The sequence below is a fragment of the Schistocerca serialis genome, chromosome 2 (assembly GCF_023864345.2).
Source record: "Schistocerca serialis cubense isolate TAMUIC-IGC-003099 chromosome 2, iqSchSeri2.2, whole genome shotgun sequence".
Classification (NCBI taxonomy): Eukaryota; Metazoa; Arthropoda; class Insecta; order Orthoptera; family Acrididae; genus Schistocerca; species Schistocerca serialis.
Genome location: NC_064639.1, coordinates 475,900,197 through 475,926,962, shown reverse-complemented (window position 1 = coordinate 475,926,962; position 26,766 = coordinate 475,900,197). Strand labels below are relative to the sequence as shown.

Below are 26,766 nucleotides of genomic sequence, written 5' to 3'. Positions count from 1 at the left end.
GAAGTGCATGTATGGGTGCAATCGTGGTTCTGTAGGTAACTGAAAATATGTTTCCATGAAGGCACAGACCATCTTGTCTCTCAGTGGGATAAATGTATAGCAGTTAAGGTGATTAACAGTGAAATAATAAACTGTTTACTTACTTTTTTCCATCTGTTTCATTTTCATTTGACTGCACATTATGTGCTCTTATATGAACTGTTTTCTGATTGTTCATGTTATCTTTATCCTACCCCCGCTCCCCCCTCAGAAAAAAACTTTCTTCCAGTAATCTTAGAGGCTACTTCTAATTGTACCATTAGTGTTTCTTCCTGTTCCATTACCATATGGAGCACAGGAAGGATGACTGTGCAAATGCATCTGTCCCTGCAGTAATTAGCCTAATATTGCCTTTTTGGTGTACTTGGGAGCAATATGTAGGGGAGAGTAATATAATCATAAATTCTCTTACTAGTTAATAACTGCCATTATGTGAAGACCTGCATGGGATGGTTGGCATCTATCTTCAAACATTTTTAGCATTTCCATGATGCACTCTCATGAATCAAACAAACCCGTGGTTATTTGTGCTGGCTTGCTTAATATACATTCAATTTCCCCCATTAGTCTTATGTTTTATGGACCCTGCATATTTGACCAATACACGGTTATTAAAAATGATTGAAGCGATTTCACAGCTCTACAGTAACTTTATTATTTGAGATATTTTCACAATGCTTTGCACACACATACAAAAACTCAAAAAGTTTTTTTAGGCATTCACAAATGTTCGATATGTGCCCCTTTGGTGATTCGGCAGACATCAAGCCGATAATCAAGTTCCTCCCACACTCGGTGCAGCATGTCCCCATCAATGAGTTCGAAAGCATCGTTGATGCGAGCTCGCAGTTCTGGCACGTTTCTTGGTAGAGGAGGTTTAAACACTGAATCTTTCACATAACCCCATAGAAAGAAATCGCATGGGGTTAAGTTGGGAGAGCGTGGAGGCCATGACATGAATTGCTGATCATGATCTCCACCACGACCAATCCATCGGTTTTCCAATCTCCTGTTTAAGAAATGTCGAACATCATGATGGAAGTGTGGTGGAGCACCATCCTGTTGAAAGATGAAGTCGGCGCTGTCGGTCTCCAGTTGTGGCATGAGCCAATTTTCCAGCATGTCTAGATACACGTGTCCTGTAACGTTTTTTTCGCAGAAGAAAAAGGTGCCGTAAACTTTAAATCGTGAGATTGCACAAAACACGTTAACTTTTGGTGAATTGCAAATTTGCTGCACAAATGCGCGAGGATTCTCTACCGCCCAGATTTGCACATTGTGTTTGTTCACTTCACCATTAAGAAAAAATGTTGCTTCATCAATGGAAACAAGTTTCGCACTGAACGCATCCTCTTCCATGAGCTGTTGCAACCGTGCCGAAAATTCAAAGCGTTTGACTTTGTCATCGGGTGTCAGGGCTTGTAGCAATTGTAAACGGTAAGGCTTCTGCTTTAGCCTTTTCCGTAAGATTTTCCAAACTGTCGGTTGTGGTACATTTAGCTCCCTGCTTGCTTTATTTGTCGACTTCCGTGGGCTACGCGGGAAACTTGCCCGCACGCGTTCAACCGTTTCTTTGCTCACTGCAGGCCGACCCGTTGATTTCCCCTTACAGAGGCATCCAGAAGCTTTAAACTGCGCATACCATCGCCGAATGGAGTTAGCAGTTGGTGGATGTGTTAAGTTGAATGAAAAACCCGTTCGAAGTTGCAAATTTCACTTCTTTTTATTCACTGGATGACTAGTTTTGGACCAAAAAAATGGTATATCTGAAAATGTAAAAACCATGTCAAAATTGCAAATGAATGGTTACAGTGCACACAGGTAACTTGAAAATAGGTCTTGACCAGAAACTAGTCTTTGAGTGGAAAAAAGTGAAATTTGCAACTTGGTACTGGTTTTTCAATGTACTGCATTACACTGTTGTCCTTTCATGTAGTGCTGATGGTATTAAACTTAATCCATTGATGATTTCAAGTGCAAAACAATACCAAAACCTGAAATAGTGCCAGGTGTTGTTCACATGCATGACAAGGGTTGGATGGATGAAGCTGGTATGAAATTATGGATTAACAGAATTTGAGTGAGAAGGAGAGTTCTCTTATTATGTTAGATCAGTTTAGTAGTCATTTGAAAAATTCCGTGAAAGAGAAACTGAGACAGGGAAATACAGATCTTGCTGTGATTCTGGAAGGACTTACTTCACAATTGCAACCTCTTGATGTATCGATAAATAAACCATTTAGTGTTTATGAGTGAGGAATGGAACAAATGGATGAGGGATGAAACCCAATATGAATTCAAACCAAAGGGAGCTTTAAAATGACCTACAATCAAACAAGTGGATAAAACAATCATGGTCTAGATTGAGAGAAGCTGTTACTGTTAAATCTTTAAAGAATTGTGGCATGAGTAATGCTCTCGATGGCAGTGAACGCCGTCATATATGAAGAGTACAATGATGACAATGAAGAGAGAAAGAAGAAGAAAGTTCAGATTACGATTTTTGGGATTCTGAAGGTCAGTGAGGTTTTAACTAAAATTTCTTTTTTTATTCTGACTTTTCAAGATGATGATAAAAATGGTAAAATGTCACTTTTTAAAAAAATTGGTTAAAAATTAAAATGCATCTTGTAGTCTGTAGTGTCTTATGGTCTGTAAAATATGTTACTTACGTTATACAAATTGACTTACTGAAAGTAAAGTACTGAAAAATTTAATCAACCCATAATGCAGACGTAAATGTAATCATGTAATGCTGTGATATGTTAAACAGCAGTTTTTTTTGTGTTCACACAGTCCCATTTAATACTAAAATATACTTAGCCTTATGTTGAGCTCATTTGCTGCAATAATGTGGATCAATAAAGATACACATTTTTTATTCTTACATAAATGTTCTAGATATTTATTGATGACAACTTTTATGTTCTCATGTAGTAATTACAGATAAGGGCAAAGCTTATGGATCATTTAGGATAATGTTTGAGAATGGTGTTATTAATAATTTTTTGGACAAATTCTGTTGTTTATAGAACACATTTCCTCATTGATAATGGCACCTGCCACTTTTATGGTCAACTGCCTTTAGTCTGTAATAAAGATTGCACTTTGCTGATCCAGCTCTTGAAGAGCAAAGCAAATATGGCTTGCTAATTGATGCACAAATGCTGAGGCAGTGCTGATAATCTATACTGTCAGATAGGGGCTGGAGTGATACTATCTCCCCTTCTCTTGTGGTCAGATAATGCCATATTCTCATGATGTCAGTTCTATATTTCAAAATTAGGTTATGTGCATATAAAAAACTTCATCATCTCCATCTGTTTCAGAAAATCAGGTTAGTATGAAATTAAACACAAATACTCATAAACATGTGTTGTGTATATGGTATTTCAATTTAATGAAATCAACAAAAGAAAACCTTCAGTGTTTTCAAATTGAAGATAAAACATTTACAATAGGGCATACATAAAAATATGTATATAAACTGTTAATTCATGGAAAATATATATAGTTGAATGGAAAGCAGTAGTGAGACATTAGTTAAGGATATATAAGTAGAAATTTTGTAGTGAACATGATGAGGAAACTATCTCAAAATTTATTTTGTTTTCTAAATTATAACTGTCTATACTGGTATAGATTTATATAAATGCAGATGATTTGGTGATGCAAGTTTGTATTGGGCATCTGAAATGTTTGACTTTTACGTAATATGCTGTCAGTAATATACTGAGATAATAAGATATGTTGAAAAGACCAATTTCTCAATGGTTTTCAAAATCACATTTACTGAAAAGAAAGAAATAAATCACATTTACTGAAAAGAAAGAAGTAAAGTGAATATTACATTGTATGCAAATTTTATACTTCAAGAAATTATATCATATGAAATAAATGAATAGAGTAAAGCATCATTGAAAAATGTAATATTTAATCTTTTCAAATGTAGATATTATGAAATGTTGGAAATTCTTTTTGGTATTTGCTAGTTTCTTTGTTTTCATGAACTGAAACTACCTAAAGCAACTTTGAAATGTGTGCCCATTAAATGGCATAAGGTAGGCTGTTGGCGATCCAAAGCAGTTCAGTAATAATACGGCATATTTTATTAGCTATTTTGTCTAAGGCTTATTAGACTTTTTGGAAAATGGAACAAATGAGTTCTAATAACCAAACTATTTCTTCTAAAAATTATCCAGTTATCTAAAATTCAAGGTTTGAAGATCCCTGTTAACTGTATGTCACATAGAAATGTTCATTGTAAACTAATCTCTCTCTCTTCTGCACATATATAACTGTTATTCTTAGTTAAATATCAGCGCTATCATGTAGATGTTAATAGTATAAAATGAATAAAAACTCCTCACTATAACCGGAAAAGTAGTACCAAACCATTCTTCAAAGTAGTATTTTTCTTGTTAATTTTGTTACGTTAAAATTCACCCATTTTAAATACAAATAGAATATACAGATTTAGTGCTGTTTTGTTTTAATATTGTGTACATTATCAGTTTCTGGTAACTGCTTCACTTTGTTGATGTATATCTTGATGCATCCTACACTATTGAAGGTTCTAGTTCATGACAAAATTAGCAAATCATGAAGAATACATGAGTGGTAAAATGTATCTCACAGTCTCCACAAATTTACAGAATGGGGTATAAATAGGGAATCATGTTTTATGACTAATATTTTGCACAGAGTCATAAAAATGAACTGTATATTCTGTAAGTTGCAGCACCATACCCCTGCCTGTTGTATCCTGTGAAACCTTATCTATGGTACATAGTTTAGGTATTTTTGAAGCCCATCCAATATTTCACTCATAACATAAATCATACTTCTTACAGCGAAAAAAGGATTAAGATTAGTGTTTCTGCTTGACACAGACTATCTGTATTACGCCCACTTCTTCATTTAGTTGAATAACTACACATTTTAAAGAATATTACAAGGTGTACAACTTTGCTTCTGCCGTTTTTTCCCCAACATTTGAGGCTTTAATGAAACAAATTGGTTACACATGTATCATTCAAAGCATTTTCCATCACTGGCCACTACTTTCTCCCATCTTTCGGGCAGTGTATGAATCGCGCATCGAAAAAATTGTTCCTCTTTTGAAGCGATCCACAAATCAATATAATTTGTCACTTCTTCATGAGATTGGAAGCGTTGGTCAGTCAGGTCATGTGCCATTGATCTAAACATGTGATAGTCAGAGGGAGCAATGTCTGGAGAATACGGCGGGTGGGGTAGGACTTGTGTCCAAGTACATTTTGACCTCTTTTGCAAGGTGAGGTTGAGCGTTGTTGTGCTGCAAAATCACTTTATCATGCTCACTTAGTTTTAACACCTCACAGTACGCGACGCTGAGCTGGTCCCACCAAATGCAGAGCATGATCTTGGAGCCGTGAATCTTCGGTTTAGCCATCGATGTGGAAGCATGGCCGGAATATCTCCATGATTTTTTGCGTTTAGGGTTATCGTAATGAACCCTTTTTTTTTTGTCCCAGGTCACAATGCGATGCAGAAGTCCCTTCTGTTTTTGCTTCTGAAGCAACTGTTCACAAACACACAAACGCCATTCAACGTCTCTTCGGTTTCAGCTCACACGGGACCAAAATTCCTTCTTTCTGAATCATGACCATAGCCTTGAGACGTTTTGAAATGGCTTGCTGTGTCACTCCCAACTAATCATCCCAATTCTTCGTGAATTTGATGTGAGTCTTTACTCAGCAATGTGTCCAATTCTGCATCTTCGAAAACATTCTCACTTCCACCACTATGCTGCTCTACGAAGTTAAAATCACCATTCTTGAAGCATTGAAACAACTCACAACATGTTCTTTCACTAATAGTGTCCTTACCATAAGTACGTAAGAGTATTCGATGATACTCAGCTACTGTTTTCTTCATATTGAAACAAAACAGTAACACCTCCTGCAAATGATGAGAATTAGGCTCATAAACTGACATTTTCAATCAACAAATCGACTAATGTTTGAATGATGTTGTGTTGACCGAGGTCAGAGCTAACTGCCTGCTGCTGCGATCTGTTTCTTTCGACCGCTACTTTCCGTTTTCGCCACCTATCACCAAACGGTGGAAGCAAAGTTGTACACCTTGTATATGACATGAATAATTTGTTTTCATGTATCCAAATGTTTTGTACATTCATTGCTTTCTGAGTATTTAAAACTTTTATTTTTTTCACATAGGCCTATTTGTTTATGAGCTATTGTTTGTTTCATTTTGTTGAGTAACTGTCACATGAAATAAATGGATGAACAGGTATGTGGCTATCATAACACAAATGATGACAGTATATCAAGATTAAAGACATTAACTGAACCTACAACTTCAAATATAGAGTCAAACTGCTCTCAGAGGAATACAGACAGTGGCAAACTACTTACTTTTCTACAAGTTAACATATGTTGTATTAGAAATAAGATTTTAGAATTACACATTTATGTAGCACTGAGCATGTAGATGTTATATGTGTATCTGAGCACTGGTTAACCCAAGAACAAGTAAATATGTTTGTTCCCCAAGGGTATGTTGTGGGAGACGTGATATGTAGAAAACAGAGAAGGAATGGTGGTGCTGGAATTTTTGTCAAAGAGGAATAAAGTTTTCCAGAATTGATGTATCTATGTACTCCTCAGAACTAGATGGGGAGTTTAGTTGTGTAAAACTAATGAAGGAAAATATAGTGGTAGTTGGTCGATATAGGTCGCCAGATGGTGATGTAAATTTGTTTATTGAAAAATGTGAATTAATAGTTAAAAAGAAATTGAAGAGTAAAACAAGAATTGCTCTATGTGGTGATTTCAACATCGAACACATCAGAATATGCAGAGGCCAGTTGCTAGGACATTTCTGAATATGCTAAGGTCATTAGACCTCTATTGTACAAATAATTGTGCCACATGTAAGAATGCCTGCACAGACAATATTGTTGTGATTTTCCATAGGGAAGATTTTACAGTCAGACTTGCATGAAGTGGACTGCCAGATTATGAGCCACTACTCCTTACACTCTGTAAGAGGCAGCCAGTTAAAACTGAAGAATCTAAAGTAGTAATGATACGAGGACAAAAGGAAGAATATATAAGTATGTTTGTTGATAGATTAGGAAGTGCAGATTGGGACTTTATATATAATTGTCAATCTGGAAAAAGGGAACCTGAAATTACCTTTGATAACTTCTTTAAAAAGTACACAGATTTATGGTAATCTGGCTCACCAGTAAAAAAACAAATTAGATATACAAGTGAAAGTCTGAACTGGTTTACAGAAGAGCTAGCAGAAATTAGAGGAAACATGCATGTGCTGTACCAGATGCATAAGCAAGCCACTAACCCAGGAGCAGAACAGAGTGTGAACATTCATGGGTCATATCTGAAATGCAAAAAATACTACAAAGCTAAACTACTACTGGCAAAAAAGCAAGCAGTGGAAAACTATGTAGAAAGGGCTCCCAATAAATGCAAGGCAGCATGGCAAATAATGAAACAAGAGAATACACCAAAATGCACAGAAACAGCTATGCTTGAACCTGAGGAATTAAATCAGTAATTTTTAAACTCAGTTGAAGAAATAAGTAACATTATTAAAGCAACAAATTCATCTACAATGGACCTTGTTGGAACACCACTGCTTGTTAACCTAGTACTTCGATGGAGGGCTGTCACACCTGTTGATGTTAAAAGACAATACATTCAACTACCAAACCATTAGCTTTTATTTTTAATAAATGTGTAGAATTTGGAGTTTTTCGAGATGCACTTAACGTATCACAAATTGTCCCAGTTTTTAAAAAAGAGTACAAACATCTTCTCCAAAGCTACAGACCAGTCTCCATTGTTCCAATATTCTCAAAGATATTTGAGGCACTGATACACACACAAACAAGCAGCTTCTTTGAAAAACACAATATCCTATGTAGCAATCAGTTTGGTTTTTGCAAAGGGAAAAACACAACAGGGGCCATCTTGAAAATCATTGACCAAGCCTTAACAGCTTTTGAAAACAATAGCATGGTTAGATATAGTGGGAATTAGTGAAGTTCAGTGGCAGGAGGAACAAGACTTTTGGTCAGGTGAATACAGGGTTATCAATACAAAACCAAATAGGGGTAATGCAGAAGTAGGTTTAATAATGAATAAAAAAATTGGAGTGCAGGTAAGCTACTACAAACACCATAGTGAATGCGTTATTGTGGCCAAGATAGACACGAAGCCCACGCCTACTACAGTAGCACAAGTTTATATGCCAACTAGCTCTGCAGATGATGAAGAAATTGATGAAATGTATGATGAGATAAAAGAAATTATTCAGGTAGTGAAGGGAGACAGAAATTTAATAGTCATGGGTGACTGGAATTCGACAGTAGGAAAAGGAAGAGAAGGAAACGTAGTAGGTGAATATGGATTGGGGCTAGAATTTTGCACAGACCACAACCTAATCATAGCTAACACTTGGTTCAAGAATCATGAAAGTAGGTTGTATACATGGAAGAACCCTGGAGATACTAAAAGGTTTCAGATAGATTATATAATGGTAAGACAGAGATTTAGGAACCAGATTATTAATTGGATGACATTTCCAGGGGCAGATATCGACTCTGACCACAATCTATTGGTTATGAACTGTAGATTAAAACTGAAGAAACTGCAAAAAGGTGGGAATTTAAGGAGATGGAACCTGGATAAACTGAAAGAACCAGAGGTTGTACAGAGTTTCAGGGAGAGCATAAGGGAACAATTGACAGGAATTGGGGGAAGAAATACAGGAGAAGAAGAATGGGTAGCTTTGAGGAATGTAATAGTGAAGGCAGCACAGGATCAAGTAGGTAAAAAGACAAGGGCTAGTAGAAATCCTTGGGTAACAGAAGAGATACTGAATTTAATTGATGAGAGGAGAAAATACAAAAATGCAGTAAATGAAGCAGGCAAAAAGGAATACAAACGTCTCAAAAACGAGATTGACAGGAAGTTCAAAATGGCTAAGCAGGGATGGCTAGAGGACAAATGTAAGGATGTAGAGGCTTATCTCACTAGGGGTAAGATAGATACTGCCTACAGGAAAATTAAAGAGACCTTTGGAGAAAAGAGAACCACTTGCATGAATATCAAGAGCTCAGATGGAAACCCAGTTCTAAGCAAAGAAGGGAAAGCGGAAAGGTGGAAGGAGTATATAGAGGATCTATACAGGGGCGGTGTACTTGAGGACAATATTATGGAAATGGAAAAGGATGTAGATGTAGATGAAGATGAAATGGGAGATATGATACTGCATGAAGAGTTTGACAGAACACTGAAAGACCTAAGTCGAAACAAGGCCCCCAGAGTAGACAGCATTCCATTAGAACTACTGACAGCCTTGGGAGAGCCAGGCCAAACAAAACTCTACCATCTGGTGAGCAAGATGTATGAGACAGGCGAAATTCCCTCAGACTTCAAGAAGAATATAGTAATTCCAATCCCAGAGAAAGCAGGTGTTGACAGATGTGAAAATTACCGAACTATCAGTTTAATAAGTCACAGCTGCAAAATACTAACGCGAATTCTTTACAGACGAATGGAAAAACTGTCAGAAGCTGACCTTGGGGAAGATCATTTTGGATTCCGTAGAAATATTGGAACCCGTGAGGCAATACTGACCTTACGACTTATCTTAGAAGAAAGATTAAGGAAAGGCAAACCTATGTTTCTATCATTTGTAGACTTAGAGAAAGCTTTTGACAATGTTGACTGGAATACTCTCTTTCAAATTCTGAAGGTGGCAGGGGTAAAACACAGGGAGCGAAAGGCTATTTACAATTTGTACAGAAAGCAGATGGCAGTTATAAGAGTCGAGGGACATGAAAGGGAAGCAGTGGTTGGGAAGAGAGTGAGACAGGGTTGTAGCCTCTCCCCGATGCTATTCAATCTATATATTGAGCAAGCAGTAAAGGAAACAAAAGAAAACTTCAGAGTAGGTATTAAAATCCATGGAGAAGAAATAAAAACTTTGAGGTTTGCCAATGACATTGTAATTCTGTCAGAGACAGCAAAGGACTTGGAAGAGCAGTTGAACGGAATGGACAGTGTCTTGAAAAGAGGGTATAAGATTAACAACAACAAAAGCAAAACAAGGATAATGGAATGTAGTCGAATTAAATCGGGTAATGCTGAGGGAATTAGATTAGGAAATGAGACACTTAAAGTGGTAAAGGAGTTTTGCTATTTGGGGAGCAAAATAACTGATGATGGTCGAAGTAGAGAGGATATAAAATGTAGACTGGCAATGGCAAGGAAAGCGTTTCTGAAGAAGAGAAATTTATTAACATCGAGTATAGATTTAAGTGTCAGGAAGTCATTTCTGAAAGTATTTGTATGGAGTGTAGCCACGTATGGAAGTGAAACATGAACGATAAATAGTTTAGACAAGAAGAGAATAGAAGATTTTGAAATGTGGTGCTACAGAAGAATGCTGAAGATTAGATGGGTAGATCACATAACTAATGAGGAGGTATTGAATAGAATTGGGGAGGAGAGGAGTTTGTGGCACAACTTGACCAGAAGAAGGGATCGGTTGGTAGGACATGTTCTGAGGTATCAAGGGATCACCAATTTAGTACTGGAGGGCAGCGTGGAGGATAAAACTCGTAGAGGGAGACCAAGAGATGAATACACTAAGCATATTCAGAAGGATGTAGGCTGCAGTAGGTACTGGGAGATGAAGAAGCTTGCACAGGATAGAGTAACATGGAGAGCTGCATCAAACCAGTCTCAGGACTGAAGACCACAACAAAAACAACAACAACAGCATGGTATCACTGGTATTTTGTGACCTAAGCAATGCTTTCAATTGCATTCCTGTTGATGTACTACTGGGGAAACTAGAGTTTTATGGGGTGAAAGGGAGCACTTTAGCTATGATAAATTCTTATTTAAGCAAACGAAAACAATTCGTTTCAGTCAGAAGTGTACATTCTTGTGTAATGGAAATCAGCACAGGTGTACCACAAGGGTCTATCCTTGGACCCTTTTTCTTCATTGCAGCTATTATTGATTTACCTAAAAACATAGCCCACCCTGTCGTGTGTTATGCTGATGATACAACACTACTTACCACACATCAGAACATTTTAGATCTGAATAAACTAACAAAAGAAACACTTGATTAGGCCCTGGGCTGGTTGGCGCCAATAAGCTCTTGTGCAATCCTGATGAAACCCAACAACTTTAATGGGAACATAAAATGAAGTAGGAAATAAGTCAGCAAAACTCTAAGGTATTCACATTGACTCAGAACTGTATTGGGAGGAACATGTCAATCACGTATGTGAAAAATATCTCGGGTGGCATACCTTATCTTGAAACTAAGGGAGGTAGTGAGCTTGGAGTACCTTAGGGTGACATACTTTGGGCTATTCCAGTCACATATTTCATGTGGTCTGATTATATGGTGGCACTCTCCCCATATCAAGAACATCTTGAAAGTACAAAAAAAGTCTTATGTAAAAGAGGTCATAGGGAGCACTGTCGTCCTCTTTTTTCCAGACTCAGAATACTCACAATTATAAATTTATACATCCATGTGCCCGTACTCTATATTAAAAATAATATTTCAGAATTTATTGCCAGAGGGGCAATACATGAACACAACACCACGCTAAGGGTAATTTTGACGTAGTGCACCACAGATTAGCAAGAACAGGAAATTCCCACAAAGTAAACCCACTTAAAATGTTCAGTGAACTGCCAATTCATGTTCAGTCTATGGATATATTTTTTTTAAAATTAAGTGGTATAGCTGGCTGTCAGATCATCCATTCTATGACATTAAAGAATTCTTTGAGATGCCTGAGGAGGATATTAGCATTTAAAAGCTGTCCGTAGTTAAACGTATTATTGTGTGCTGTGGTTAATTGTGTGTAATTACATAGTGTATACAATAAACAATATAATACTATACTATATTAGATTATGGTATAGCTTATCGCATTAACTTTTAGAAGCTATCCTGGTGTAATTTGGTACACTGCCGTTCTTGAAATGTATTCTACAATGTACTGACACTTGTTTATTTTATTATTCTGTATGTACTAGTACATCCTGTATGACGAAGCCAATATCGTTGTAAAATGATCTATGGTGAATAAAATTCTTGATGAGTGGAGAATGTATAAAAGATGTTTACACAACAATTTCACTATTGTTTTCCAATATTGTTTAAACGATATAGATATACATATAAATATGTCTCATTTAGAGAGCTCTCACCAAAGACCTGAAGTAATTAATAACCATCAGTAAAATTTATCTACTTTTGTTATTAATAAGTGGCACATATAATTGTCACCATTATTCCAAATCTACCATTTAAGTGCCACAGTAGAACAGTTCAATTTCAAATCACAGAGTAATTAATTTTGTCAATAAAATGTGTAACTTTCCTTGTTATAGCATTGGATTGAGGTTACATTATTGTTGTGTTCTTCACATCTGTAAATCAACAGAAATTTGACAGTAAACAAGGAAAGTAGTGGTTCTTTCATTTAAAAATTATAGTTAACAATTAAAATTTTTCAACACAGCTTTTCTGTGATTTAGAATTTCATTTGCAACAATTTGTGTATGTATTATTATTATATACTGTATATTTTTGTGCCTTATTGGCTAAGTGCTGTACTACAAATCCAAAGGTGCAGGGGAATAGTCTTCGACTGGTCATAGGACTTGTCTCTGTCACTTATTGGTTCTTGAATCTTTGAAAGTTATTTATATATGTGGAAAATGCAAAGCTGCACCATAATTTATGGACCACATTAAACTGTAGGTCCCTCTGTAACTGCCAGGGAAGTCAGATCAAAAGCTGGACGAACGGAAAAGTCATATTCATCCACCATCATAATGGCTGATAATTCTCTTTTGTATTTAAACCAGAATTGCCACTTATTGTCCCTTCTATTCTTAATAGAGATTTATAAGTCATTTAAGATGTTAACCCCAGGTTACAGTACTCTGTTGTAAGCTTACACTACATGGATATTATTTGTACATCTTCTAAGTCTGGTTGTGTTTGTGTCATAGTTAACAGAGAAAGTGGTTTATTCTTAGCAATAAATGTCATTAAAGTGATAATCTACTGAATTCAGTATTATTCTCCAACATATGCAGGTAACATCTTTGACCAGAAACAGAGATGAAGAAGGATGTGCAACACTCTAAATAAAGTTTCTTGTGTCATATATACATGCAAAAGTATCATTATACAACTAGAAACAAATATCTATTCCACAAATGAAATTAACTGAGTACTGCTGAGAGTAGGAATAATGCTATATAGATCACATATCCATCTATATCTAATCTACATCTGTCTGTTTATGGGCCGTCAAGAGGAAACCTTTGTAGCCTACCAAAACCCCAAACATCTTATTTTGTGCAGGTTCGTTGATGATATCTTCATCATCTGGACCTACCGCCAAAACATCCTACCCTCATTTTCCCATAACCTCACCCATTCGCTTCACCTGCTCCTCTTCAGCCCAACATTCCACCTTTCTGAATGTTAACCTCCACCTCTCCCATGGCTCCACACCCATGAGAATCATCTAATTTTTGGGTATGGAATGAAAAGTGAACCTAATCTACTCTAATCTAGCCATACTTTGGTTCATATCAAATCAACTAACTGTCAACGGCAACTACATTTTGACAGCTGTCGACTCTTCAACACCAAAAAATCACTCTCATATAATCTGGTCACCTGTGGACAGCATGTTTGCAGTGCTGAGAATTTCCTTAACCAGTATCCTCAAGGTCTCACTAAAACTTTTACAGACAGGAACTCTCATCTAAATCTACTCCACAAACAGATTTCCCATGCCATATCCACACACACTCCTAATCCTCACATCACCCACAAGAACCACCAGCAAAGGAGAAAACTCCTCATCATCCTTTATTATCCCAGACTAGAACAACTTAGCCATATTCTTCACAAGGGCTTCAGCTGTCTACGAGGGTGGTTTGAAAAGTTCTCAGAATCACCACGAGAGGTCAGCACTAGCGCAATGAGTTGTTCATGTGATATTCATTGGACTGTTGCCTGTAAACATATGCCACATCAGTGCTCTTGGAAGAGAGCTGTGGTGGTGGCATGGCTCTGTTGTTGTTCCCACGCAGTGATTTGTGAAGATGGAAAAAATCGAGACTTGAGCAGTGAGTAAGTACTTCATAAAGAAAGGTATGAAAGCAAAGGGCATTCATGCTGATTTCCAGAATACACTGGAGGACTCTGCTCTTTCATATTCAACAGTTGCCAAGTGGACAAATGAATTTAAATCTGGTCAGGAGAGGTTAGATGATGATCTGCACAGCGGTCAGCCAAGATGTGTCACTACTTCAGAAGTAATTGCAAAAGTGCATAAAATGTTAAGGATGATCACTGACTGAAAGTACATGAATTGCTCACACTTGCCAGATGTCGTCTGAAAGGGTATATCACATGATAACTGAAGAATTAGAAATGAAAAAATTATCTGAAAGAAGGGTGCCCTGACTCTTGACGCTGGATCAAAAATGCATGAGAATGGACATACTGGAACAATGTTTGGCCCATTTTAAGAGAAATGAACACCACAGATGAAACTTGGGTACACTACTAGACCCCAGAGACAAAACAACAATCAAAACAGTGGAAACATGCTGATTCTCCGCCACCAAAGAAAGGAAAGACAATTCCTTTGGTGGGAAAGGTCATGGCATCAGTGTTCTGGGATGCAAAGGGGATTCTGTTTTCAGATTATCTCCCCACTGGGCAAACAATTACTGGAGAATACTGTGCTAACCTCCAGGACAAATTACAACAAAAGATACGTGAAAAAAGTCCAGGTTTTGCAAGGAAGGAAGTCATCTTCCATCAAGACAATGCGCCTGCACACGTGCCGTTGCCATGATGAAATTAAACAAACTAATGTATGAATTGTTACCACACCCACCTTATTCACCTGATATGACTCTGCCAGACTCCCATCTCTTCCCAGAACTGAAAATTTTTCTTGGTGGTTAAAGATTCACTTCAAACGAAGTATTGATAGCCAAAGTTAACAACAGTTTTGCAGGCCTGGAGGAAACTCATTTTCAAGATCGAGTCAAGGCACTGGAACATCGTTGAACCAAGTGCATTAATCTACAAAGAGACTACATTGAAAAATAAAAAAAAGTTTTTTGTGATGTAAGTTCTTTTTTCTACACCATTCCGAGAACTTTACAAATCCCCCTTGTATTATGGTGCCCGGAAATGAGGAACATCCCTCCAACACTCTTTTCTACCATAACAAAAGTGATGTTCTGCCCCCTCCCCCTCCCCTGCAATCCTGGTCCATCCCTATGCTCTACCCACTCCCAACCCCTTGCCTCATTGATCATATCCCTGTGCAAGATCCAGGTGCAAGACCTTCCTCATCCACCCAGCCAGCACAGCCTACTCCAGTTTGTCATAGGCTTATCCTGTCTCATCAAAGGCAGGGCCACCTATGAAAGCACCCATGTCATGTACTGGCTTTGTTGCAATTTCTGTATGTATATCATTACATGTGGGTGTAGCTATGTGCTCAAATGAATGGTCACATTCAAACTGTGGCCTAATAGAGTGTTGACCAACAGGGGTAGAAAATAATGCTGAGCATAGCATACTTGATTTCAGTGGCCACTTGATAACCTGTGCCATCAGAATCCTCCAGCTCCCCCACCACCCCTATCCTCCATGTAGCTGGTAGTTATCCTGCATCACATCCTTCATTCCTATAATTCTCCTGGCCCTAGTCTCTGTTAACCTCTGGCACCCACACACTCTTCCCCATAGTCTCCTCTTCTCCTCCACTGTTCTGTCACTCCATTGCAATTCACTCCCCCAAGTCATTATCGTGCATTACACAAACTCACTGGTTTCAGTGACTGTGTGCCGCTTTCCTATCCCATGTACCTGCCATCTCCTCCTGTCTCATTCCTATCTCGTACACTGACAGTCTCTCTCCAAACCATCAGTTACCCCATCTCTTTCTTCCCCTCATCCATTACACATTACACAACTCCTCACCCCAGTTTACCTGCCAATATGCAGTCCTGGGATTTGTATCCAGCTGGCACGATGTAGCTGCACAAGTGTGTGGGCATGCTTATGTATGTGTACGATAACTCCATAAAGGATTGATCTGAAAGCTAGTGAAGTTTTCAGCCTTCTTTGTGTGCCAGTCAACAAGTATGTGCTTCTATTACTTAGTGAGCTGTCACATATACTCCCAAATTATCAACTTCTATGTCTACTACAAACATCTGTGAAATTTGTGGCAGAGGCTACAGAGTGAAATGCTTTATGGAAGTCAAGGAATGCTGAATCTACCTGATTACCTTGATCCATAGCTTTCAGAGCATTATGCAAGTAAAGTACCATTCTTTTAGGAATTAGTGCTGGCTGTCATGGGTGAGATCTTGCTGTTTGAGATACCTCATTATGTTTGAGCCCAACATTTTAATACAAGTTTTGGCCACTGATAACCTTTCCATTGAGTGCCTGTATACCCCAACAACAACAACAACAACAACAACAACACAAGTTTTGTTGATCAGTTCTGCTGCCCTTCATATAGAGAAGTGTTACCTACGCTTTCTTCCACCTATTGAGTACAGTTTTTTGTTCAAGAGATCTGCAGTGTGTTATGGTTAAAAGAGAGTTTAACTCAATCACAAATTTGGTATATAATCTGGTAAGTGTTCTTCAAATAAGTAATGTGAACGCAGCCAGATGACATCATGAACAACCACGAATATTTCATCAGGATCACACCCTGCCAGTTTCAGGGCATAACCTGTAAGTTATTTGAACACTGCACTGCGCTAACTGTGGATGATAACCAGAATACAACAATCACAGTGGCCAAAAGCACAAACTCAGATGGGGACCCTGGTACATAGCATGGCAATGTAGGTGCAAGAGCCGTGAGAGGCGTTGGCAGCAGGAGGTGCAACACTGTACATGATTGGCGGCCATAACGTAACTCTGCCATGCTGTTCTTACCAATAGGGCTGGAACTGTGAGAACTTAGATGTGGTGAATATCCAGTTGAGGGCATCCACAGCAGACTGCGCCATTGTAGAGTAGCAAATGACAATGTATGGAAAATGAGAGTATGCATCAATGACAAGCAGCCAAAAGGTGTCGAGGAAGGGGGCTTCGAAATCCATGTGGATACATTCCCTTGGCTGTGTGGGTGCCAGCCACAGTGAGTAACATCACTGCAAGCTGGCCTGGTGAGCTACACACTTGGGACACACAGCAATCAAGTGTTAAATCTTCTGGCTGACATATGGGCAGTAGACGTAGCAGTGAAACAGCATCTTTGTCTATGACACTCTCCGGTGGCCATGATGTAAGGCCGTAAGATGTTCTGTTGGAGAGAAGGTGGAATGACCACCTGTGGCACAACATGTTGCTTCATCAACAAGATCACACCATTGACATGAGTCAGTCTGTGTCCCAGCACAGAATAATTATGGACAGAGTCTGATGCTTGGGCCAGAGATTATTCATGCCTTTCCCTCTGGATATTCTGCAACACCTGGGTAGAGAATAGGATCTGTGCTGACAGTCTGAGTGACACAAGAACTTGTAATAGCAAAGCTGTCCACTGCCTCCATCTTAACTTGGGAGAAATTTTTGTGTGCTGTGTCGAATGCCTTTGAGGTGGACACTATCAACTACTCTGAACCACCAGAATTGCAATGAGCCAGCGCTGCCCCCAGCCCAAAGCAGGATGCATCAATAGCCAACACAAGTTGGTTGTGTGGCTGAATGTAGCGAGGCAAGGGGCTGAACGGGACTGTCCTTCAAAGTCAAGAATGCTTTGTCATGTGCTGTCATCCAGATGATCAGCACACCTTTTTGCAGGAGCTGGTGAAAAATATGTATAGTAGCCACTTGTGAGTTGAATTTATGGTAATAAGCAACTGAAGAGCATTTTTTTCAAAAGTGAATAAATTTTCATTTTTCTGGAACTCAAATTTTTGTGGTTACATATCAAGTTGCAATGCATGGTCTACTGAAAGAGTTTGGTAAAAATTTGATATTTTCTGTTATATGTGGCTGAAAACTAAAAGTTTCTGAAAAATTTGATATTTGCTCTCAGGCAGTTAATCCACAAGTCAATAAATGCAAACTGTAGTTTTCTTCTGAGAGACTTGAAGGGCAAATAGCACTGTAGGATGTCGCTGTCAATGAAATGAAATGATTGTATGGCATTGTTGGCCAGAAGGCCTCATTTGGGGAAGTTCGGCCGCTGTATTCCAAGTCCTTTTTAGGTGATGCCACATCGGCGACTTGCAAGTCAATGATGATGAAAATGATAATGAAGGACACACAACATCCAGTTCCCTGCTGGGAATTGAACCCGGGCCCCCTGTGTGGCAGGCGGTCAATGATAATATGAGAGTGTTTTCTGGAATCAAAGAAAAAAGGAAATAAAAACAATTACTATAGGCAACCAATTGCTCCCAGAACCAAAATAGAAATTGGTGATTTATACAATAACATTAATTACTGATTGTCACTCAGTATAAGCCTGCTTTGTGAGGGAGAAGTTTGCAATAAAAGAGTAGGTTGTTAGAGTATAAAATGGAGCTTAATACAAGTGATTCAGAAAATGGTATGCATATAACTGAGTCTTCAAATGGTAGGAAGTCCAGGTCAGAAGTGAAGCAACCAAGAAATCCAAGAAGACTGAGAAAATGCAAGGTATTACCTGTTCACATGGACTACCAGATATACCAGTGAACTCAAAAGCCTTACGAAGAAAATAATGCAAAGCAGCTGATCACAGATGTGATGATACCTACTTTTCATCATCATGTAAATAGTTTAAACAAAATTGACCAGGGTAAATTATTACCAAAATACATGGTAATCACATCATCAAAATGCAGTAACATCAAGAAAGAAGGAAAAAGGAATAATACTTTTACAGTAAAGTACAACATGTGCACAACATTTCAACCAACATCTGGGGTGTCCAAAGACAGACTGTGAAATTTGGCCATTAAATATCATGTAACAGAGAAGTTATCAGCTGAAAACAACAGGGGGAGACGCAGCTTTACTAAAGATAAGGAAGTTACACAAGCTGTGGAAACATATCAAAAGTTATAAGTGTAGAGAGAGCCACTGCGAGGAAAAAGTCCAAAAGAGGATATTTTCCACCTGAGCTGAAGACAATCAAAATGGAAAAAGACTACTGAAAAATGAAACATATTCTTTCACCAACTGAATACTATGATATGCTGGAACAAAATCACATCATCAAGATAATAAAGACCTAGTAGTAAAGGATCTCAAATCCACTACTCTAAAAGCCCAATGATCTAAGATTCCTTCACTGCTCAGTGAGATATGGCTTATGAAAAGTCTAAAAAGAAGGCACTGTTGTCAGTATTGGACACTTACAATGGAAGTTCTGTAGAGGTAGAGGTGCAGAAAGCCAGAACTGATTATATGTCATAACTTATGAGACATTTTAACATACCAGAAAGAGCAGAAGAGTTTTCGAAAGATATTGTTGATAGTGATCAATAGATTTCCAGTTTAGTATTGTTGTAGCCAGTATTTTGTATTATATTTCAATAACATTTGTTGCTATTTTGCACTTTTTCTTATCAAATACTTATGGAAGAGTATGATACTATAGTGTTATATTATAGTAATTGGTGTAATTCTATGAAAAATGAACAAAAAAAGTAGCTTTCTTTGTAATTAATATTAAGGATAAAAAAGAAACAGAAGAAACACTTTTAAAGTGTATATAAAGGAAAGTTTTAACTTCCATCTTTGCATTTATTGATCTTTGAAAAACTTGGAAACTTTGTTCCTCTCCTCTGATATAAAAAATGAAAATTTTAGAAAACTCTAACACATAATCAGAATTATGCCTACAAAATCAATGTAAATTTTAAATTATTCCCTTTTGTAATTAATATTTTGGTATAATATTTCAAATATGTATTTCCTCAAAAATTTCCTCTTTTGCATTTATCAGCTTCTGAAAAAAAAAAACTCTCATCATCTTTGCCCAGGAAAGCCTGAACCTCCTTCAATTTAGTAAATTGAGGAAGAGTATCAGTGGCAGTGACATCTGTATCACTATTGGTAAATATGTGCCTGAGGTATTCAATAGAAGTTTGAAAGAAGTGAGATTTATCCAGATTAGACTTGAGACCTATGTCCTGCGGAGTTTGGAACAGAAGCCAAAGGGTGCCGCAGATGCTCTGTGACCATAATTTTGTCCAAATAGTTCATACAGCAGGGGACATGTTATGTGAGTTGCTCCAAGAAACACTGATAAAGAGCTGAAGCACCTGCCATCTCAAAAACCAAATGTTTATACTTGTAGAGACTGTAAGGGGCTTTCACGGTAAGCAGCTGCTGATATTCATCATTAAGTGGGAGCTGCTTATATTTCTCTGATAAATCCAACCCGGAAAAGTACTGTTCTTCTGCCAGTTTTGTCATCAATTCATCCAGATGATGGATGGGGTACATGCTGTTCACAGCCTGTGCTCTAATCGTCAACTTAAAATTATCAAAAAACTGGAGCTGTCCAGATAGTTTCTTGATGATTAAATGTGGTGTAGTTCATTTGCTGGATGAAATACAGCCAATCACAGCAAAAGCCATCAACCAGTTGAGTTCCTTCTTAACTTGATAACGAAGTGACATTGGCACTAGCCTATCCCGATCAAAACAAGGCTGCGCCTTTGGTTTAATGGTAATAAGGGCAGCAAAATGCTTAGACCAGCCAATCTCAGGTGAAAAGATGTCCAAAAAACTCTTGCAAAGTTCACCAAGTTCCTTGCAAGGTACTTGGTCAGAACTGGTTAAGCGATTCGGCAACTGTGACTCTAAATGCTGTGAAAGCATCCAAGCCAAACAAGTTCTCCATGAAAGCAGTATCCATCACAAGAAAAGTTAACAGGTGGACTATCACCTTGTATGTAAATTGTCTGAGATTAGTGATTTGTTGTTTGTTGTAATTTACAGCATGATGTGAAGCTGGAGACAATGACGGTGCACTACAGAGAAGATATACATGATAAGTAATTAGAGACATTGTGGCATCTGTATGTACTTGCAACTGAAGTGGCTTCCCAGTGAGACATACATTGATGATCAATTTGTTATAAGCTGTCACAGGGTTGTCACATGTAGAGTTGAAGATATTAATGTCCGTCAGTTGAAGGGCCAAGTATGGGACGCAAGTGGACATGCTTGACATGCGGCCACAATGTATGCTTTCTTCCAATGGTGGTGGTAGGAGGACCAATGCTTGGGACAGTTGGGCTTCTCATGTTCAACAAAACAAATGGGGAATGATTGAAGTGATTTGTGGGCAACAGCCCACCATAGATGTGTTCATGTGGTAGGTGGTTTACACACAAGCTGTACCACTGCAATTTCTGCCTCCAAGGATATGCCTGAACCCAAGTTCCTGCCATTGGCCAAGTTGACAGTGGCCACGTCTGCTCAGGAATCCAACTGGTGGCTTGCCATACAAGAAACTTTGAATGATGAAACAGGTGACACATTTTGTCAAATGAGAGGAAAAAGGGTTCCTGAAGTGAGGTCCACTTTCTTAACAACTGATACAAGAATGGGAAGGGGGGGAGTGAAATTCATGAGAGAAAAAGAACCTTAATGTTCTAAGCATCTGTTACCTTGAAGACATTTAAGTGGTGCTGTAAACACACCTCGTATGCCTCCCAGTGCTCTGCACACTCATCATAGGTGTGGAAGGGAGGTTGATGGGCTGGCAAATGTTGGGGCTGTGCCAGTAGTCTGGTCAACACCCTGTGCAACATGACACTGTATTCCTGCTGTTTATTTCCAAATGACACTGGCTTTCCAGTTGCTGCTGCAGCAAACTTTGAAGAACCGTCTCCAAAGACATGCTGATCATCATTATCAAACTGCCAAGAAATACACTTGAAAAGTCCATTCACACTCATCACCATTCACATTGTAATTCCACTCACAAATAAGAACATGCACAAAGTTCTAAATTTTTTAATGTGAACACAAGTACAGAGTAGAAGTCAGGCCAAGTTTATAATACAAACCACATTTTATCCTGAGAGGGGAGTCCAGTTACTACCAGCAAATACAGTAGCAAATGAAGAGAGTCTGCTCTGCTCTGGGAATATATGATGTTAGTCTGTTGCAAGCCATCAGTGGCACCTAAAGGCCATGGGACAATGCAGTCTTCTGATGTGTGATTGGGCTGCTACCTGATGGCTGGCCCTGTGCCACCTGCTGCTGGTGCAGGCAGGCAAACTGAATCACGATGGATTATGACTGCAGCTGGAAAAATGTTGTAGTAGCCACAGCACTGGTGCCAGTATAAGACAAGTGTTAACACATTGATTACCATAGCTACATCATCCAATCATGGGTTACCAAGACACATACTAGCAATCTTCAATTATATCTGGTGTAGGGTGAAGAAAAGCATAATTGCTCCTATTCTGAAACCAGGTAAAATCCACATAAAATAGACTGCCATAGACCTATCAGTCTCTCAAACAGTGTGTGTATGTTACATATATGAATGGTGAATTGGTGGTCATGTTGGATCCTTGAGATAAAGGGCGTTTTGTCCAACAGCCAGTATAGATTTTTGGAGGACCGATACACAGCTGACCACTTTATTTGGCTGGAGTCTATTACAAGGACAGCTTATGCCCACTGCCAGTACCTCAATGATGTCTTCTTTGACTTGTGGAAGGCTTATGATACCTCACTCCATTATAACACCCATAGAGGCCCCCTCCCAGTTTTTATCTGGAATTTTTTGTCCCTCCTGTTGTTTTGTGTCCAAGTTTGGACATCCTGTAGTATGCTCCATATACAGACGAATGCTGTCCCAGAGGGGTGTGTGCTAGGTGTGACTTTTTTTTCTGATAGCGATTCATGGAACTGCAGAGGCTGTGGAGCCATGATCTCATCATCACTATAGGTAGACAACTTTTATATTTACTACAGTTCTTCAACGACGAAGGCTGCTGAATGCCAGCTGCAAGATGCCACAACAAAAGCACAATACTGAGCTCTCACCCATGGCTTCCAGTTTCTTTTGTTAATAAGTGTTGGTGTGGTATGTCATTACCTTGATCCATGGCTTTCAAAATATCATGTGAGAAAAGTATGAATTAGATTTCTCATGATTTTTGTTTTCAGAATCCATGCTGGTTATTGTGGATGAACTAAGTCTGTTTGAGATACCTCATTATGGTTGAGCTAGCAGTGTATTGTGAGATTCGGCTACAAATGGATGTCAGTGATACAGGATGGTAGTTTTGTGATATTTGGCAACAAATAGATGTCAGTGATACAGGATGGTAGTTTTGTTGATCACTTATGCTACCATTGTTGGAGATGGTTATGACTTTTGCTTTCTTCCAACCATTAGGTAAAGTCTTTTGTTTTTGGAATGTGTATTATATTATAGTTAAAAGAGAGAATAACTCAGCCAGAAATTCTGTATAGAATGTGAGAGGAAATCTAGCAGTTCTTAGAACCTTGTTAAGCTTCAGCAATTTCAATTATATGCCCCTGCAACTGACATAATACGTTACATTCATCTTTGAAGTGGTGCAAGAATTACACTCTACAGCAACAAATGACTTAAAAATAAACAAGTAAATATAGAATCATTAAATTATATGATGTTCCTTGAACTGCCTTTGTAATCAATCAATCATGCAATGAAATAGCCCGGGGCAATATGTGCAGGTTGTCGGAGGCAGCCGTAGACTCCAGACAATACACAGGGGCATCCAACAACTGACTCATGGCCCAACAACTGTCACAGACAGTTGCCAAGTGGTCTAACTGATGACATACCCCACACATGGCATCCATGAGCAGACAATCTAGGTAAAAATACAACAAATGACTATTGGGGAAGGGCCACTGGGGCTCACCTGATGAGTGGAAGGATGATGACTCCAAGGATTCAAAAACCATTGCAGGTGGGAGTTACAATCCATTACGACCCTATGACTGGCATGACCCTTCTGGGAAAATGAGGAAGCACTGCAACACCACTGCACCATAATTATCAACAGCGTCAACACACAGCAACTCAGTGGGAGGCGAGGCTGCCTGGGGTACCCTGCAGAGCATAGAGGACTGTTACCGTGCATACCTAATTGAGCCACTTGCCAATTACCATAGAGGATGTTACTTGCAGCCACTGTCAGCTATGTGATTCTGCAGTTTAGGCAATTTTTGCTAAGGAAGGGTCGGATGATGTCAATGCCTGACTATGAACCTCAGGATCAGGCGCTAACTGTGTCCAGTCAGCGAGTCTTCATAATAGGTAGCACATGTGTGGCACACAAAATAACACTTGTATGAGAGGCCCTGCAAATCCAGGTCACATACGACTGCCCAAGGCACTTGTGGTGTTGGCTAAACACCAACTGTGCCACTACTACATGAGTTTCGTGTCTGAAATACTGTGTCAACAACTGACAAAGCTCATCAAAGGGGTGTTTCTTGGGCTCAAAGAAGGTATTCAAATTTTGGACAACTTTGCACAAACCCACGCTGCTGAACAACAGCAAGCTGTCCTAACCAACAGGATCGACGATACACCTTACCTGGCAGGGCACCAAGAAGCAGTGCAGGTAATTCTCCCATGTTTTCACAGACTCAATGAAACCAGCTAATGATGGTGGAGAAGAAAACTGCAAAAAAAGGTACATAGACCATTGCCAGCAGGGCAAGGGCATGAAGCAGATCTGTATTCTGCTGCTGCTGGTGTTCCTTCTGTAGGTGCAACCATTCCTGCCAGCACTGCAGAAATGCCTGGTTTGTGGTGGCCCAAAATTAACACTAGGTAAGGGAAACAAAAGCAATGTCATTGCACTACATCATCAGCATGGGCACTTCATGTGCCAATGATGATTCAAAAATAACTTGGGAACAGAACCTCATGAGAGGAATTGAACCTAGCCATTGGAGTCAATCTATGGGAAGCAGAGTCCAAAACCTTGTAGAGACATGCACATGAATAATCAGCATGCCATGGTTGGGGTGGATAATGACGAGCACTCAGCAACAACACTTGGCATGAAGTAGAAGGTGAGGTCTGCAGAGTTTGAACTCAGCATGAGCACCTGCCTCATTGGTTTACTGCCACCCACAGGTAAATACGTCTGTCAGTTGGTCTGTCTGACTTACATGTAGCATATCCCCTCCATGGCAGGTTTCCACACTATTCCACTGTGCAACCCACACCAGGTTTACTAAAACATTAATATAAAAGAAGGGTTGGTAAGTTATACTTATTCATTACCATATTATAATCTAAAACAAAATAAAAATTCACTTTTCTTATGTTCTTGTTTGTCCTTCTGCTATGAATGTGGCATGGTGCTTCCCTTTAATTTTTTTAAGAAACCAAGGCAGGTTTTTGTTCTATTGGACCATGATTCTAATCCTTACAGTATGTAGGAGATTGTTATTATCATAAGGTTATTAATGGCATTTTTCAAGCCTTTAATATTTTGGTGCATGATATTATATTTACTCTCCAATTTATTTATTTTTGAAATTTTAGTCTCTTTCTGTGCTGCCTGTCCAGACAAAAATGTTAAGAAAAATAAAGGAACCCTTTAGACCAAGTAGTCAAAGGAATTTTATTATGCAAGATCATGCAACCCCCCCCTCCCCCCCTCACCCTCCCACCACCTCTGGTGTATGGTCACCCCTCCCCACTGTCCCACCACCACCATCCTTATTCTCTTAGCTGAAAAGGTTTGCTAACCTCTCTTTCCCCTTTCTATTAAAATCTCCTAATATTATCAACTGCAACAGATCTAGTGTGAGCTTTCTAGGAAGCTTGCAGTAGCCCTCACAGTTTCCAGTTATCTTGCTTTGCAGCTTTGTGAAGTCCAAGTTGATTCACTGTAGTACAGTTCTGGCTACATAGACAGTTACACTGCTGAAAGAGGACGTCACCATCAGGGAAGACATCAACATGAAAGGATGGAAGTGGTTTGCAGCTGTCAGCATTTCTTCGATTACTACCACAGGTCCCATGCGAGCACAGGAGAATGTCTCCCATTGCATAATAATGTTCCCACAAGCCTGCATCCATCTGGCGCTGCACGTATCGAGCCACCGTTCACCTCGATGACAGTGTTAATGGAGGTGACCAGCGATGTAGTGTAGAAAAAATGTGACTCACCTGAAGAGCTAACACATTTACATTGATTGACAGTTAAATCCCAATGGTCCCATGCCCACTGCAGTTTTAATTGATGACGTCATTGGATCAACATGTGAACACACTGGGGTAGTCTGCTGTGGAGCTCCATGTTCACCAACATATAATGAATGATGTACTTTGAAAACACTTGGGCTTTTACCAACATTGTGCTCTTTTGGCAGAGATTACACAGGTCACTGTCTATCCTACTCTACAAAGCAGACAAGCCTCTGAACACAACATTCTGTGGAGAGTCGTGGACGTCCAACCACTTAGCACCTAGTGGTGGTTTCACTGTCCTTCTACCTCTTTCTGTAGATGCTCAACAGTAGCAAATGAATATTCAACCACCTTTGCCACTTTTGAGATACTCATTCACAGGCTCTGCATAATAATAATAATATACC

The 26,766-nt window shown here is 38.9% G+C and overlaps 1 protein-coding gene across 1 annotated transcript in view; it reads left to right on the top strand.

The window, feature by feature from the left end:
• Nucleotides 1-21,556: 21,556 nt before the first annotated feature.
• The window catches only part of LOC126456098 (G-protein coupled receptor 54), a 72,859-nt gene continuing 67,649 nt past the window's right edge, over nucleotides 21,557-26,766 (top strand). The window contains exon 1 of the mRNA XM_050091854.1: nucleotides 21,557-21,662. Within this exon, the coding sequence (XP_049947811.1) occupies nucleotides 21,557-21,662 (106 nt within the window). The remainder of the gene's footprint in view (nucleotides 21,663-26,766) is intronic.